This window comes from Thalassophryne amazonica, chromosome 19 (assembly GCF_902500255.1).
Source record: "Thalassophryne amazonica chromosome 19, fThaAma1.1, whole genome shotgun sequence".
Lineage (NCBI taxonomy): Eukaryota > Metazoa > Chordata > Actinopteri > Batrachoidiformes > Batrachoididae > Thalassophryne > Thalassophryne amazonica.
This window is the reverse complement of record NC_047121.1, coordinates 53,274,103-53,290,274: the sequence shown is the minus strand read 5'-3', so window position 1 is coordinate 53,290,274 and position 16,172 is coordinate 53,274,103. Positions and strand designations below refer to the sequence as shown.

Below are 16,172 nucleotides of genomic sequence, written 5' to 3'. Positions count from 1 at the left end.
TTACTTCACAGCGAGAAGGTTCCTTCCCTTCATGGAGTTTGCTTGTTCTCCTTGTGTTTCCCTCCAGGTGCTCCGGTTTCAGGTCAGGTGAACTGGTGACTTGACACTGTCTGAAGTTGTGGGTGAGGAGATGTGACAGACTGGTGATGAACCCGACCTCTCCCCCAGTGACTGCTGGGATAGGTTCCAGCCCCCAGTGACCTGTAACAAGTTCAGAAAATGGACTCCAGTGATTGACGTCTGGCAAAATTCATCACACATGTGAGATCAAAGGAGTCAGGGAACAAACAAACACACATTCAGTGTAGAAGTTAGTGGGGAGGCATCCACTGAAAAATCTGGAATCTAGTCAGTGTTCTTCTCAGTGCCAAAACCTAAAAGCTACTTATAGCTAATGGTAAAAAATCCCCCCCCCCCACTGTGGCCCTGTGTACATTATGTGTCTATGATAGCTGGATATTGTTTTCACTGGCATGTGTGTTTGTGGAGAAGATAAAAACAGCTGGGCTGATATTTCCTTCATTTTGGTGGGAAATTACTTGGACAGAAATCTTGAGGTGACTCGATTTTGGTGTATTTTTGACAAAGGTCAAGAAAAACATTGTCCAAAACCCATGTGTATCTCAAACAACCAAGATGCTTACATGGATGTTCAAGATAATCAAGATATGTGCAATGACTTTTGATTTAATGATTAAAAAGGCTCCCAAATGCCCCATCTTATCTACAGTGTCAAAGTAAACAGTAATTAGGTTTTGGTTCCACATCCAGTCCTGTATCATCTTCAAAGTGTCAGAAGAAAACAACAACAAAAAAAGAACCTCAGTGTTGGTCAAACCAGATTTTAAACCATCGCCTTTTCCACTCTCGTTCTTTTAGTGGAAACTCACTGTGGTTTTTCTTGTTCTGAGGGTTTCAGATATGAGATTTCTTCACTCCAGTGGCATCTCGTACGTGACGCTACACAATGAAATATTTGAGAACTGTGACGAAACAATCCTTTTTTTCTGTTTTTTTTTTTTTTTTCATCTCGTTATCGACTGAGCTCTGAACTGTTTTCCTGAAACTGCTTTGTGATGGAGAAAGGGTTTGGACCTGTGGATTATCTGACCGTGTGTGGAAACGTTCAGGCTGAGCTTTCTGAAAGTTGTTCTTTAATATTTTACTTCTGTGTTGTGTGATTTTGTTGAACCATCTCTGTAACTCCTCTCATCACGTTTCTGTGTCATCTTTTCAGAAGATTTACAAACTGAGACATTCCTCGAATGGGTGAGTCGCTCCTTCATCAAATGGAGGTGTGGCCTTCAGGTCCAACCGTTCTAAACAAACACGTTGCTACGACCAACGAGGACAAATAAGAAGCGTTTCTGACCACTCAACTGCCCACACATTTACCTTTTCTGCCTTTCATGATGAAAATAATGAACGACTTTTAGGAAACTTGATCTAAATATTTGTTGGATGCTGATTAACCACAAGTCTGGAACCAGATGGCGATCCAAATCTGGAGGTCATTGTCCCACTGAATGCTGCTAATCCTCACCCAGAACCCAACCAGAACACCTGAACTCCAACCCAGCAGCAACCTGGTAAAACTCCGACAACGTTTCTTTCATACGTAACTTGAAGTCCCAACCCAGTAGGGTTAACCCCTAAACCTAAATATTAACCCCAGCACCCTGACCCCCTGAGCCTAACCTGCCAACCCAGCAGCAGAAATATTAGAGAAATATTGACACATATTTCTTCATAACTTGAAATGTTTAAACTTAACTCCAAATCTTACAGCCTAAACTTAACCCTAACTACCACCTAAACCCAATCTTCTAACCCACAACCCCGACTAGTGAAATATACAGGCATTTTCCTTTTCATAAATAATTGAAAGGATTCTAATCCCCTCAGTCTCACCTCAAGTTAAATCTAGCTCTCTACCATTCAACCCAGCAACAAATTAGTGAAATACTGGTCTTCATGAGTAACCTGAAACACTCTATGATAACGCTAGTCAACTAACCCTCAATCCAAGCCTTAACTAATATGAGAACTGTGACAAACAGCTCACAACATTTTGGTGACTCACATTTCAGCTGAAGGGAGTTAAAATGAGATTTTGCTTGTAAAACCCAATAAATAAATCACCAACCCAGCAGCTAACTAAGGAGACGTTTGTATTTTTATCCTCATGAAAAATTTCAGTTAACCTCACTCCTCTGACCTTAACCCAGAATCTTACCTCCACAAGTTGAACCCTACTGACTTAAACTAACCCCTTAATTGCAACTCACCAGCAAACTAGTGAAGCAGCACTGGCAGTTTTAACTCTGATAAATAAATTGAAATAACCCAAGTCCACTAACTCTAAACCGAACACACATTCATGACCCCGAATGTAAATCCTCTAACCCCAAACCAACAGCAAACTATTTTTCCTTAATAAATAACTTAAAGTTTAACCCTAACCCCTAAAGCCAACCTTAACCCTATAACCCAAAGCCCTGTCACCCTAATGTCCTAACCTACTAACTTTCAACCAGCAGAAAACTAGTGAAATGCAACATTTTTCCTTCATACCTTGAAAATATTAATCCTAACCCCTAGAACCATCCTAATGTCATAACCTACTAACTCTAACCCAGCAGCGAACTACCAAAATGTTGACATGTTTTCCTTCATAAATAACTTGGAAAGATTAACCCTAACCCCTAGAACCAACCTTCACCCTGTAACTCCAATCTCCTAACCTACTTAACCCAGCAAAAAAGAAAAACTACTGAAAGTTGAAATGTTTTTCCTTCATAAATAACTTGAAATTATTTAATATCAGTTATTTTTCCTGTTGATCAATCAGCTACTGATTAATCCACTAATCCTTCATTGTCCTTTGGCCTCCACATTAGAAATATTACTAGGACTGCTTTCTTCCACCTGCGAAATATAGCGAAGATTCGTCCCATCCTGTGTATGGCTGATGCTGAGACCCTGATCCATGCATTTATCTCTTCTAAACTGGACTACTGCAATGTTCTATTTTCTGGTTTACCGCATTCCAGCATTAGGGGTCTACAATTGGTTCAAAATGCTGCAGCCAGACTTTTGACAGGAAGCAGAAAGTTTGACCACATTACACCCATTTTGGTGTCTCTTCACTGGCTTCCTGTCCCAGTGAGATCAGATTTTAAGGTTCTGCTACTAACCTATAAAACTATTCATGGACTGGCACCTCCATACCTAGCTGACCTAATTAAACCTTACGTTCCGGCCCGGGCTTTGCGTTCTCAGGGTGCAGAACTACTTAGTGTCCCTAAGGTGAATAAGAAGTCTGCGGGTCACAGAGCTTTCTCTTATCATGCCCCTGTTCTGTGGAATGATCTCCCTGCATCAATAAAACAGTCAGATTCTGTGGAGACTTTCAAGTCCAGACTTAAGACGCACTTATTTTCTCTTTCGTATGGCTAATATACTGGCATAATACTGGCACTTTTTAGTCTTTTAAATTCATTTTATTAGTAACTGGAGTGGGCTGCAGTCTCAACTTTACCTAAATTCTGGGTCTTTTAGTGAAATTTAGGGCTAGTGGCCGGTGATCACCTTAGTATTTCTTCTGTTTTTCTTGTTTAATGCTGGCAAATTGTACAGTATTTTTTGTCTTTCTGATGCCTGATTCTGTTTTTCTCTCTGTTTAAAGTGCAGCTCCATCCAGAGATGGGAGTTGTATTTGTGTTGGCGACCCTCCTGTCCTGTGCGCCAATAGCATTTCATGTACAACCCCTGGCAAAAATTATGGAATCACTGGCCTCGGATGATGTTCATTCAGTTGTTTAATTTTGTAGAAAAAAAGCAGATCACAGACATGACACAAAACTAAAGTCATTTCAAATGGCAACTTTCTGGCTTTAAGAAACACTATAAGAAATCAAGAAAAAAGATTGTGACAGTCAGTAACGGTTACTTTTTTAGACCAAGCAGAGGAACAAAAATATGGAATCACTCAATTCTGAGGAATAAATTATGGAATCACCCTGTAAATTTTCATCCCCCAAACTAACACCTGCATCAAATCAGATCTGCTCGTTGACATTGACCCTATGTGTCTTTTTGCAAGGAATGTTTTCACAGTTTTTGCTCTATGGCAAGATGCATTATCATCTTGAAAAATGATTTAATCATCCCCAAACATCCTTTCAATTGTCCAAAATATCAACGTAAACTTGTGCATTTATTGATGATGTAATGACAGCCATCTCCCCAGTGCCTTTACCTGACATGCAGCCCCATATCATCAATGACTGTGGAAATTTACGTTCTCTTCAGGCAGTCATCTTTATAAATCTCATTGGAACGGCACCAAACAAAAGTTCCAGCATCATCACCTTGCCCAATGCAGATTCGAGATTCATCACTGAATATGACTTTCATCCAGTCATCCACAGTCCACAATTGCTTTTCCTTAGCCCATTGTAACCTTGTTTTTTTTCTGTTTAGGTGTTAATGATGGCTTTTGTTTAGCTTTTCTGTATGTAAATCCCATTTCCTTTAGGCGGTTTCTTACAGTTCGGTCACAGACGTTGACTCCAGTTTCTTCCCATTCGTTCGTTCATTTGTTTTGTTGTGCATTTTTTCGATTTTTGAGACTTATTGCTTTAAGTTTTCTGTCTTGACGCTTTGATGTCTTCCTTGGTCTACCAGTATGTTTGCCTTTAACAACCTTCCCATGTTGTTGTATTTGGTCCAGAGTTTAGACACAGCTGACTGTGAACAACCAACATCTTTTGCAACATTGCGTGATGATTTACCCTCTTTTAAGAGTTTGATAATCCTCTCCTTTGTTTCAATTGACATCTCTCGTGTTGGAGCCATGATTCATGTCAGTCCACTTGGTGCAACAGCTCTCCAAGGTGTGATCACTCCCTTTTAGATGCAGACTAACGAGCAGATCTGATATGATGCAGGTGTTAGTTTTGGGGATGAAAATTTACAGGGTGATTCCATAATTTTTCCTCAGAATTGAGTGATTCCATATTTTTTTCCTCTGCTTGGTCTAAAAAAGTAACCGTTACTGACTGCCACAATCTTTTTTTCTTGATTTCTTATAGTGTTTCTTAAAGCCAGAAAGTTGCCATTTGAAATGACTTTTTTGTGTCATGTCTGTGATCTGCTTTTTTTCTACAAAATTAAACAACTGAATGAACATCCTCCGAGGCCGGTGATTCCATAATTTTTGCCAGGGGTTGTATATTCGTCCGTGAATTGTTCTGTAATTTATGTTTGCAGCATGGCCCAAGCAGAGGGTCACCCCTTTGAGTCTGGTCTGCTTGAGGTTTCTTCATCAGAGGGAGTTTTTCCTTACCACTGTTGCTCTGGGGGTTGGTAAGGTTAGACCTTATCTGTGTGAAGCGCTTTCAGGCAACTCTGTTGTGATTTGGTGATATATAAATGAAAATAATTTGAATTGAATTGTAATCCTGTCAACCTATTAACTACACTATATACTAAATGGCATTTTCATTGACCCTCCTAAGGACTGTATTCATATGTTAACTGTCTTTCTAATAATAATAAAAAAAAAATTTTTCTTGTCGGTATGAGAAAAATAAAATGGAAACGTGAAATAATTACCTTTTAATGAAAAATAATTCTTACAAATATGCAGCTGCTGTATGCTGCATCACAATGTTATGAAATATTTATATATACATCCAGATATACAAATGTTTACAAAACAGGATTTAAACTTCATCTGTTTCCCGTCTGCACCTCTCTGGTCCACTCTGTAGCCGTACATTAGAACATTTGCTTATTTAAATCAGGTGGACAAAATATTAGAAACACCCTTAAAAATAATGAAGAAGACAAACGACACCTTTGAAGTTTCATGAAACTGATTCACAACCAGAACATTGGCCTGATTCCACTCAGTCTCTGCAGTGTAGTTTTGGCTACAAATTTTAAAACTTTGTTGATTTATACTGAATAGATGTGTAATATGATGCCTTAATGAAATATGTATGTCAAGATGAACTACGTCAGAAATGACACCTCATAGTCTGCAACCTGTATTAAAATGCTTCAGTGCTGAAAATGCAGTTTCTATTACGTGTCCAATACTTTGTTCATACTAATCCATCGTTAACTGGTGCTATCTAGATCTGTAACTCATTACGGAACATAGACATTTATTTTGACAATCCTTTTGGCGAGCAGTCCACTTTGTTTTTTGTTTTTTAATCAGTGAAGCAGAAACAAAATAGTTCGACCAACTCAACAGTTCAGTCTCTAAAGAGTCTGTATGGACCCTCATGTACTGCGAGGAACGGCGTCCATGCGACTTCACATCTTAGTGTTTCTGAAGTCCTCCCACTGCTGATAACTCATGATATGGTGACATTGTATGAAGGAGCGGGCGACTGAGGCACATTTTTGCCTACCAGCTTCAGAGCGTTTGTCTCCACCAGGTTGCTGCTTCCAGCGGACATCGCATTGGTCATGAGTTGGCGAGAGTGATGTTCCGTGGATAAACACTCATGGCAGCGTTTACCAACCAGGTAGAGGATTTCAAAAACTGAAAGCACGATGCAAGCCAAACTGGTGACCACCATGAAGACGGTGAAGATCCGCTTCTCGGTGGGCCGAGCAATGAAGCAGTCCACTTTGTTGGGGCACGGCTTCTGTTCACACTTGATGAGCAATGGGAAGTCGTAGCCCTCGTAGATGTGGTACATGAGGTACACGAACGTGGCATCCACGCCGATTTTGAAGACCAGAGTGAGGACGTAGGTCCACCACAGACCTCCGCGCTTCTTCCCAGTGTTCTGGTAGAGACGGCGGCAGTTGTCTCCATATTTCAGGCGGTGTTTCCGTTCCCGGTCCTCCCTGTAGGCAACGTGCATAACCACCAGGAGAGAAGGACAGGTGACGAAGATGAGCTGGAGGGCCCACAGCCGGATGTGGGAGACGGGAAAGAAGTGGTCGTAGCAAACATTGTGGCATCCTGGCTGAGCCGTGTTACATTTGAAATCCTTCTGCTCGTCGCCCCAAACATTCTCTGCTGCCACCACAAACACCAAGACCCTGAAGAGGAAGACGATGGAGAGCCACACGCGGCCGAAGGCTGTGGAATACTTGTTGACCCCACTGAGGAGGCCCTGGAGGAACGCCCAGTTCATGGGGAGAATTACTCACCGGCTGCCTGCTGATGGAAGACAGGAAGCTGTTTGAGCTGAAACGGCACAGACCAAAGACTGGTATCAAACACAAAGACACAGTCGGCCCACAGACATGGTTTATAAAAGCTGAAGTTAAAAAGGAAAAGTTTCGAGAATTTCACTTCAATTAGACCAAAACTGATCATTTGCCATTTTTAAAAGTTCCATGTCAAAGGTTAAATGTTTTAAATGTATAATCAGAATAACAGGTTTCACCAAGATTAATGGATGAGGTCAATCCCACGCAGTAAAAGAAAGAAAAATTATCTAGAATCCATATCCAGTTCCAGAACAGGATGATACAAATGTAATGTAATGCCTACTTCTTTCTTTTTTTAATCCTGTTAAGAATCAGAACCTGTTTGGTGTTAAAAGGCCTCAACACAAGGAAATTAGGAAGAGCAATCAAGTTAAAGTAATCACAAAAACTATCTGAAGTCGTCAATTATTTCACTGAGAAAGAAGCTTCTATTTTTAAAATCAGATCTTTTATGAAAAGTGTCAAATGTTACTTTGTTCCATCTTCTCTTAACGTGATGAACTGTTGCTTTTCAGTTCTACTTGAGAGGCAAACTGGTTTTATCAGTGTTTTTATGGGTAATGGAATTTTAAGTCATATTTTCTGATTCGTCTGCTGGTTTGAAGCCTCTCTAACATTAGAAACGTATTGAACTGGTTTTAATCAGGGCCTATAATCTGCTTTTAAACTGTCTGACCAAATACACACTCGTGTAGCTGCTGCTGAACTGGTTTACGGAGTCCCGATCCAAACCGAGTGTAAGTGATTCCATTTTAGATAAACAGGTTTGGACTGGCTGTGGACAAAAACTGAATTTTGGAGAGTGATCTTGTGAGAAAAGGTGGCTTTTTAAAAATCCATTTATAACGTAGTAATAATTAATCGCCCGTCGATTAAACGGAACAGAGAATCGTCTTTTAAATTGTTCCACTTTGTAGAAGCGGGTTATGAACGCATGAATTTGTGTTTACGTCCACCTCACACTTCTCTAAACCGGTAAAATGTCGTTTCCAGAAAAGCGATGAGCTTTTTTACTTTTTCCGCTGTGACTCAGTTTTACTTCCCGCGGACACGCGATCGAGTTTGTCGTTTTCGTGCGTAATTACGCGCATCCAAAAGCACCAACTTTGGCACTTTGTGCCTGATGTGAAGAGTCGTTGTGTTTGTGTGTCTGTGTGTTGTCGTGTTGTGTGAATACTCACAGCTGGTCGGTGCTGGTCGCTGTCGGAGCGCAGGAGCTGCTTTTGGATGAAGATTCTCTGAAGATTTCTTCACAGCGCGGAGGAACAGAGGGGGCGGAGTTTCAGTCCTGCGGCGTCTTCACAGCTCAACCTGCTCAGGTGTGGCACATACACATCCACGACTTTTAGCAGAGTTAGCAGGTTACAGAATCAAACTACTAACATTGTAACTTAACCCCACTTTGGACCGTGGAAGGGGGAAAAAGAGTCTGTGTGTGTGTGTGTGTGTATACAGCATATATATGTATGTGTATATGTGTGTGTATGTATGTTTGGGTTGGTTAGGGTTATGTTTGTATGTATGTATGTATGCCAGGGTTAGGGAAAAGGTTAGTGTTATGTGTGTATGCATGTATGTGTGTTAGGGTTATGTATGTATGTATGCATGAATGTATGTTACGGTTTGTTTATATGTATGTATGTTAGGGCCGTGTCCCACTGGCGTTTAGGAGGATTTGCGTATGGATTGCGCACAAAATTGGCCCATTTTCGCCAAACATCCGTGTAACATGCCTGTATGAGTCGGCCGTCATCCGAACACGCCCGTGATCATCCACAGAGGCACGCATGTCCACACCCAGGATTTTTGAGCTGTTCAAAAATCTGGATGCGGATAACATCCGCGTTACATACTCCATATATACTCAATTCATACACAATACTTACTCACTCTATGCGCTGTATATCTGCCGTTAACCACTGATATCCGCAACGGACGGGGATTTGCGGCTTGACAGCGGACCGGGACAGTGTGTAAAATGGATATATTGCGTGCCCATCATGACCACATCACAAACTAAAATATGTTGTAGCGAATGCATACAAATTGGCCACAAATAAAGCATTTTTATTACATCTGCTTTGCAGCTGATTTGCGGACAATCTGTGAATGCATAACAAACAAGTCACGTAAACCTAAAGTACTATATGTGGCAGAAAGCGACATACCTGCCAGTCAGTGCCGGTCCGGCTGTGTAGCTCCACAAAGACGTAGCTGCTGCAATCCAGGACTTTTATTTAACACCAACAAAAGGAAGAGTTGCTGTTTAGACAACTCACGCTGAAGTCTGTTTTCTGTGACACTCTCAAAAATAAAAAACACAATCTCACACCCCAAGCGGCTTCCCCCTTCCTGCTCCCCAAACTCATGAACAGTTAACCCTCGCATGACAACACTCTGTGATCAACTTATCCAGGTCTAGCAAATGCTACAGAGGCTGTATTGTTGGTGTGAATACTGATGCCGACGGCCCGAGTGCGCTTCTTTTATGACCGCAATGCAGATGCCATGCACGTGCAACACGTGCGCGATGCATTCATAATACACCCGTAATACTGCCGTGATAATCTCAATGTGTCGGATCAGTTTCCTCACTACATACGTTATATAACCGTGATTGTTCATCATATATTCGCTATATATTATTAATATATCCGTAATTCATACTGGGACATTTGTTATTTTTGGCCATTTTTGTTGCGGACGACAACGAACGCCCGCAATTTGTATACTCAATTCATGCGCAATTAGTCCTCTCCCCAGTGGGACAGGGCCCTTAAGGTTGTGGTTAGTGTTAGGGTTATTCATGTATGTTTGGGTTGGTTAGGGTTATGTTTGTTTGTATGGTTCTTAGGGTTAGGGTTATGTATGTATCTATGTATGTATGCTAGGGTTAGGGAAAAGGTTAGTGTTATGTGTGTATGCATGTATGTGTGCTAGGGTTATGTATCTATGTATGTAAGGGTTAGGGTTATATATGCATGTTAGGGTTATGTATGTTCGGGTTAGGGTTATGGGATAGGGTTAGTGTTTGCATTATGTATGTATGTTAGGTTTATGTATGTATGTATGAATGTATGTTAGGGTTATGTATACATGTTACGGTTAGGGTTATGTTTGTATGTATGTATATTAGGGTTGTGGTTAGTGTTAGGGTTATTTATGTATGTTTGGGTTGGTTAGGGTTATGTTTGTATGTATGGTTCTCAGGGTTAGGGTTATGTATATATGTATGTTTGCTAGGGTTAGGGTAAAGGTTAATGTTATTTGTGTATGCATGTATGTGTGTTAGGGTTATGTATCTATGTATGTAAGGGTTAGGGTTATGGGATAGGGTTAGTGTTTGCATTATGTATGTATGTTAGGTTTATGTACGAGGTCTGTCCATAAAGAATCGTACCTTTTTATTTATTTTTTAAACTATATGGATTTGATTCATATGTTTTCACATCAGACAAGATTGAACCCTTGTGCGCATGTGTGCGTTTTTCCATGCCTGCCGGTGACGTCATTCGCCTGTGAGCACGCCTTGTGGAAGGAGTGGTCCCGCCCCGTCGTCGGATTTTCATTGTCTGGAAATGGCGGAATGATTTGGGGTTTTTTTTCCATCAGAATTTTTTCAGAAGCTGTTAGAGACTGGCACCTGGAAACTATTCGAAAAATTTATCTGGCTTTTGGTGAAAATTTTACGGGCTGCACAGAGAATAAGGTCTGTTAGTACAGCTTTATGGACCCCTTTAAGGACGCTCAGCGCGCCGCGCTCCGAGCTGCGACGACACGGCACAAGCCACCGGACCATTTCTGAGCTGATGGCTCTGTGGATACGAGACCGTCGTGTGCTCTTTCTCTGGTTATCACAAGAGCTGGACATCAGCCATTTTCTGGCAGATTTCACTTTTAACAAGCGATTTTGTCATAGAAAGCCGCGCGAAGGCTTCATGCGTCACGACCGATTCGCTTTGGAAGCGAGACAAAGGAACACCTCCGTTTCGGCGTGTCAGAGGACAAGTTTGGACATGTCCAGCTCTCCACAATTTCACTGATACTTACTGGACTGGTAAGCATTGAAAGCTGATATATATATATATATATATATATATATATATATATAGATAGATAGATAGATAGATAGATACACATGTTCGGGTTAGCGTTACAGTTATGGGATAGGGTTTGGGTTATGTATGTATGTTAGGGTTTGGGTTAGGGTTATGTATGTTTGGGACAGGGTTAGCGTTATTTATGTATGTGTGGATGGGTTAGAGTTCTGTATATATTTTAGGTTTAGTTTTACTGATATGGGATAGGGTTTGGATTATGTACAGTAGTGTTCAGAATAATAGTAGTGCTATGTGACTAAAAAGATTAACCCAGGTTTTGAGTATATTTCTTATTGTTACATGGGAAACAAGGTACCAGTAGATTCAGTAGATTCTCACAAATCCAACAAGACCAAGCATTCATGATATGCACACTCTTAAGGCTATAAAATTGGGCTATTAGTAAAAAAAAAAAAAAAAAGTAGAAAAGGGGGTGTTCACAATAATAGTAGTGTGGCATTCAGTTAGTGAGTTCATCAATTTTGTGGAACAAACAGGTGTGAATCAGGTGTCCCCTATTTAAGGATGAAGCCAGCACCTGTTGAACATGCTTTTCTCTTTGAAAGCCTGAGGAAAATGGGACGTTCAAGACATTGTTCAGAAGAATCAATCAATCAATCAATCAATCAATTTTATTTATATAGCGCCAAATCACAACAAACAGTTGCCCCAAGGCGCTTTATATCGTAAGGCAAGGCCATACAATAATTACATAAAAACCCCAATGGTCAAAACGACCCCCTGTGAGCAAGCACTTGGCGACAGTGGGAAGGAAAAACTCCCTTTTAACAGGAAGAAACCTCCAGCAGAACCAGGCTCAGGGAGGGGCACTCTTCTGCTAGGACTGGTTGGGGCTGAGGGGAGAGAACCAGGAAAAAGACATGCTGTGGAGGGGAGCAGAGATCAATCACTAATGATTAAATGCAGAGTGGTGCATACAGAGCAAAAAGAGAAAGAAACACTCAGTGCATCATGGGAACCCCCCAGCAGTCTAAGTCTATAGCAGCATAACTAAGGGATGGTTCAGGGTCACCTGATCCAGCCCTAACTATAAGCTTTAGCAAAAAGGAAAGTTTTAAACCTAATCTTATAAGTAGAGAGGGTGTCTGTCTCCCTGATCTGAATTGGGAGCTGGTTCCACAGGAGAGGAGCCTGAAAGCTGAAGGCTCTGCCTCCCATTCTACTCTTACAAACCCTAGGAACTACAAGTAAGCCTGCAGTCTGAGAGTGAAGCGCTCTATTGGGGTGATATGGTACTATGAGGTCCCTAAGATAAGATGGGACCTGATTATTCAAAACCTTATAAGTAAGAAGAAGAATTTTAAATTCTATTATAGAATTAACAGGAAGCCAATGAAGAGAGGCCAATATGGGTGAGATATGCTCTCTCCTTCTAGTCCCCGTTAGTACTCTAGCTGCAGCATTTTGAATTAACTGAAGGCTTTTCAGGGAACTTTTAGGACAACCTGATAATAATGAATTACAATAGTCCAGCCTAAAGGAAATACATGCATGAATTAGTTTTTCAGCATCATTCTGAGACAAGACCTTTCTAATTTTAGAGATATTGCGTAAATGCAAAAAAGCAGTCCTACATATTTGTTTAATATGCGCATTGAATGACATATCCTGATCAAAAATGACTCCAAGATTTCTCACAGTATTACTAGAGGTCAGGGTAATGCCATCCAGAGTAAGGATCTGTTTAGACACCATGTTTCTAAGATTTGTGGGGCCAAGTACAATAACTTCAGTTTTATCTGAGTTTAAAAGCAGGAAATTAGAGGTCATCCATGTCTTTATGTCTGTAAGACAATCCTGCAGTTTAGCTAATTGGTGTGTGTCCTCTGGCTTCATGGATAGATAAAGCTGGGTATCATCTGCGTAACAATGAAAATTTAAGCAATGCCGTCTAATAATACTGCCTAAGGGAAGCATGTATAAAGTGAATAAAATTGGTCCTAGCACAGAACCTTGTGGAACTCCATAATTAACCTTAGTCTGTGAAGAAGATTCCCCATTTACATGAACAAATTGTAATCTATTAGATAAATATGATTCAAACCACCGCAGCGCAGTGCCTTTATTACCTATGGCATGCTCTAATCTCTGTAATAAAATTTTATGGTCAACAGTATCAAAAGCAGCATTGAGGTCTAACAGAACAAGCACAGAGATGAGTCCACTGTCTGAGGCCATAAGATCATTTGTAACCTTCACTAATGCTGTTTCTGTACTATGAATTCTAAAACCTGACTGAAACTCTTCAAATAGACCATTCCTCTGCAGATGATCAGTTAGCTGTTTTACAACTACCCTTTCAAGAATTTTTGAGAGAAAAGGAAGGTTGGAGATTGGCCTATAATTAGCTAAGATAGCTGGGTCAAGTGATGGCTTTTTAAGTAATGGTTTAATTACTGCCACCTTAAAAGCCTGTGGTACATAGCCAACTAATAAAGATAGATTGATCATATTTAAGATCGAAGCATTAAATAATGGTAGGGCTTCCTTGAGCAGCCTGGTAGAAATGGGGTCTAATAGACATGTTGATGGTTTGAATGAAGTAACTAATGAAAATAACTCAGACAGAACAATCGGAGAGCAAGAGTCTAACCAAATACCGGCATCACTGAAAGCAGCCAAAGATACCGATACGTCTTTGGGATGGTTATGAGTAATTTTTTCTCTAATAGTTAAAATTTTATTAGCAAAGAAAGTCATGAAGTCATTACTAGTTAAAGTTAAAGGAATACTCTGCTCAATAGAGCTCTGACTCTTTGTCAGCCTGGCTACAGTGCTGAAAAGAAACCTGGGGTTCTTATTTTCTTCAATTAGTGATGAGTAGTAAGATGTCCTAGCTTTACGGAGGGCTTTTTTATAGAGCAACAGACTCTTTTTCCAGGCTAAGTGAAGATCTTCTAAATTAGAGAGACGCCATTTCCTCTCCAACTTATGGGTTATCTGCTTTAAGTTGCGAGTTTGTGAGTTATACCATGGAGTCAGGCACTTCTGATTTAAAGCTCTCTTTTTCAGAGGAGCTGCAGCATCCAAAGTTGTTTTCAATGAGGATGTAAAACTATTGATGAGATAATCTATCTCACTTACAGAGTTTAGGTAGCTACTCTGCACTGTGTTGGTATATGGCATTAGAGAACATAAAGAAGGAATCATATCCTTAAACCTAGTTACAGTGCTTTCTGAAAGACTTCTAGTGTAATGGAACTGCTGGGTAGTCCATCAGAGTAAATGTAAATGTTATTAAGAAATGATCAGACAGAAGGGAGTTTTCAGGGAATACTGTTAAGTCTTCAATATCCATACCATAAGTCAGAACAAGATCTAAGATATGATTAAAGTGGTGGGTGGACTCATTTACATTTTGAGCAAAGCCAATTGAGTCTAATAATAGATTAAATGCAGTGTTGAGGCTGTCATTCTCAGCATCTGTGTGGATGTTAAAATCGCCCACTATAATTATCTTATCTGAGCTAAGCACTAAGTCAGACAAAAGGTCTGAAAATTCACAGAGAAACTCACAGTAAAGACCAGGTGGACGATAGATAATAACAAATAAAACTGGTTTTTGGGACTTCCAATTTGGATGGACAAGACTAAGTCAAGCTTTCAAATGAATTAAAGCTCTGTCTGGGTTTTTGATTAATTAATAAGCTGGAATAGAAGATTGCTGCTAATCCTCCACCTCGGCCCATGCTACGAGCATTCTGGTAGTTAGTGTGACTCGGGGGTGTTGACTCATTTAAACTAACATATTCATCTTGCTGTAACCAGGTTTCTGTAAGAATAGAAACTGAAGAAACTGTCGCTTTAAGGACTTCCCACGGTGCGAGACGTCGCGTAGCGGTCCCAGGTGCCATCGTCAGCCTGTTTCAAGTTGAAAACCTCCACATTTCAGGCTCTATTGATCCAGGACGTCGTGAGAGAACAGAGAAGTTTCAGGAGAAGTCGGTTTCAGCATTTTATCCGGATATTCCACTGTTAAAGGAGATTTTTGTAATGAAAGACGTGTGGACGGGTCCGCGCATCAGGACGCAGCCGGCGCGGTGCGGCGGCACAGGAAAAACACCTCCGTGTTGATAACCATTTGTAAAATCCAGGCGGCTTTTGATGGCTTTCAGTGGAGTGAGTATATGAGAAATTGTTTAACAGCTGGACATGTTCCAACTTGTCCTTAAGGCTTCCAACAGAGGTGTTTTCCCTGTGGCGGAGCGTCGCAGCGGCTGCGAGCCGACGCTGCAATCCGTCCGCACGTCTTTCATTAAAAAAATCTCCTTTAACAGTGGAATATCTGGATAAAATGCTGAAACCGACTTCTACTGAAACTTCTCTGTTCTCTCACGACGTCCTGGATCAATAGAGCCTGAAATGTGGAGGTTTTCAGCTTGAAACAGGCTGACGACGGCGCCTGGGACCGCTGCGCGACGTCTCGCACCGTGGGAAGTCCTTAAAGCGACAGTATCACCTCAAAATCTCTCATCAGCCGTTAAAAGTTTCACCGAAAACCAGCTTAATTTTTCGAACCGTGTCCACTTCGATGTGTCTCACAGGTTTAGAAAAAATTTTGATCAAACAAAGTGCCAGTCTCTCAGCAACTTCTCAGACAAAGGAATTCCGACGAGGGGCTGGACGACTCCTCCCACAAGGAGTGCTCACAGGCGAATGACGTCACAACGTGGAAAAACAGGCGTGGAAAAACTCACGCATGCGCACGAGGGTTCAAGCATGTCTGACGTAAAAACATATGAATGAAATCCATATAGCTTTTGAAAAAAATAAAAAGGACCTATACTTTATTGCCAGACCTCGTAT

The 16,172-nt window shown here is 40.9% G+C and overlaps 1 protein-coding gene across 2 annotated transcripts; it reads right to left on the bottom strand.

Annotated features, from left to right (window-relative positions):
* Nucleotides 1-5,607: 5,607 nt before the first annotated feature.
* cx34.4 (connexin 34.4) lies at nucleotides 5,608-8,573 on the bottom strand. 2 transcript variants are annotated; one of them, XM_034159751.1, is made up of 2 exons: nucleotides 8,427-8,573; nucleotides 5,608-7,192 (listed from the first exon to the last, which is right to left on the bottom strand). In XM_034159751.1, exon 2 carries the CDS (start codon nucleotides 7,164-7,166, stop codon nucleotides 6,372-6,374), a length of 795 nt encoding a protein of 264 aa, XP_034015642.1. In that variant the 5' UTR covers nucleotides 7,167-7,192; nucleotides 8,427-8,573; the 3' UTR covers nucleotides 5,608-6,371. The 2 variants fall into 2 exon arrangements, with proteins under 2 accessions (XP_034015642.1, XP_034015641.1); XM_034159750.1 differs by having other exon boundaries at nucleotides 5,608-7,219; nucleotides 8,427-8,570.
* Nucleotides 8,574-16,172: the final 7,599 nt, after the last annotated feature.

Excerpts from the sequence above, each read along its gene's own strand:
- cx34.4 (XM_034159751.1), bottom strand. The coding sequence starts at position 7,166 with ATGAACTGGGCGTTCCTCCAGGGCCTCCTCAGTGGGGTCAACAAGTAT.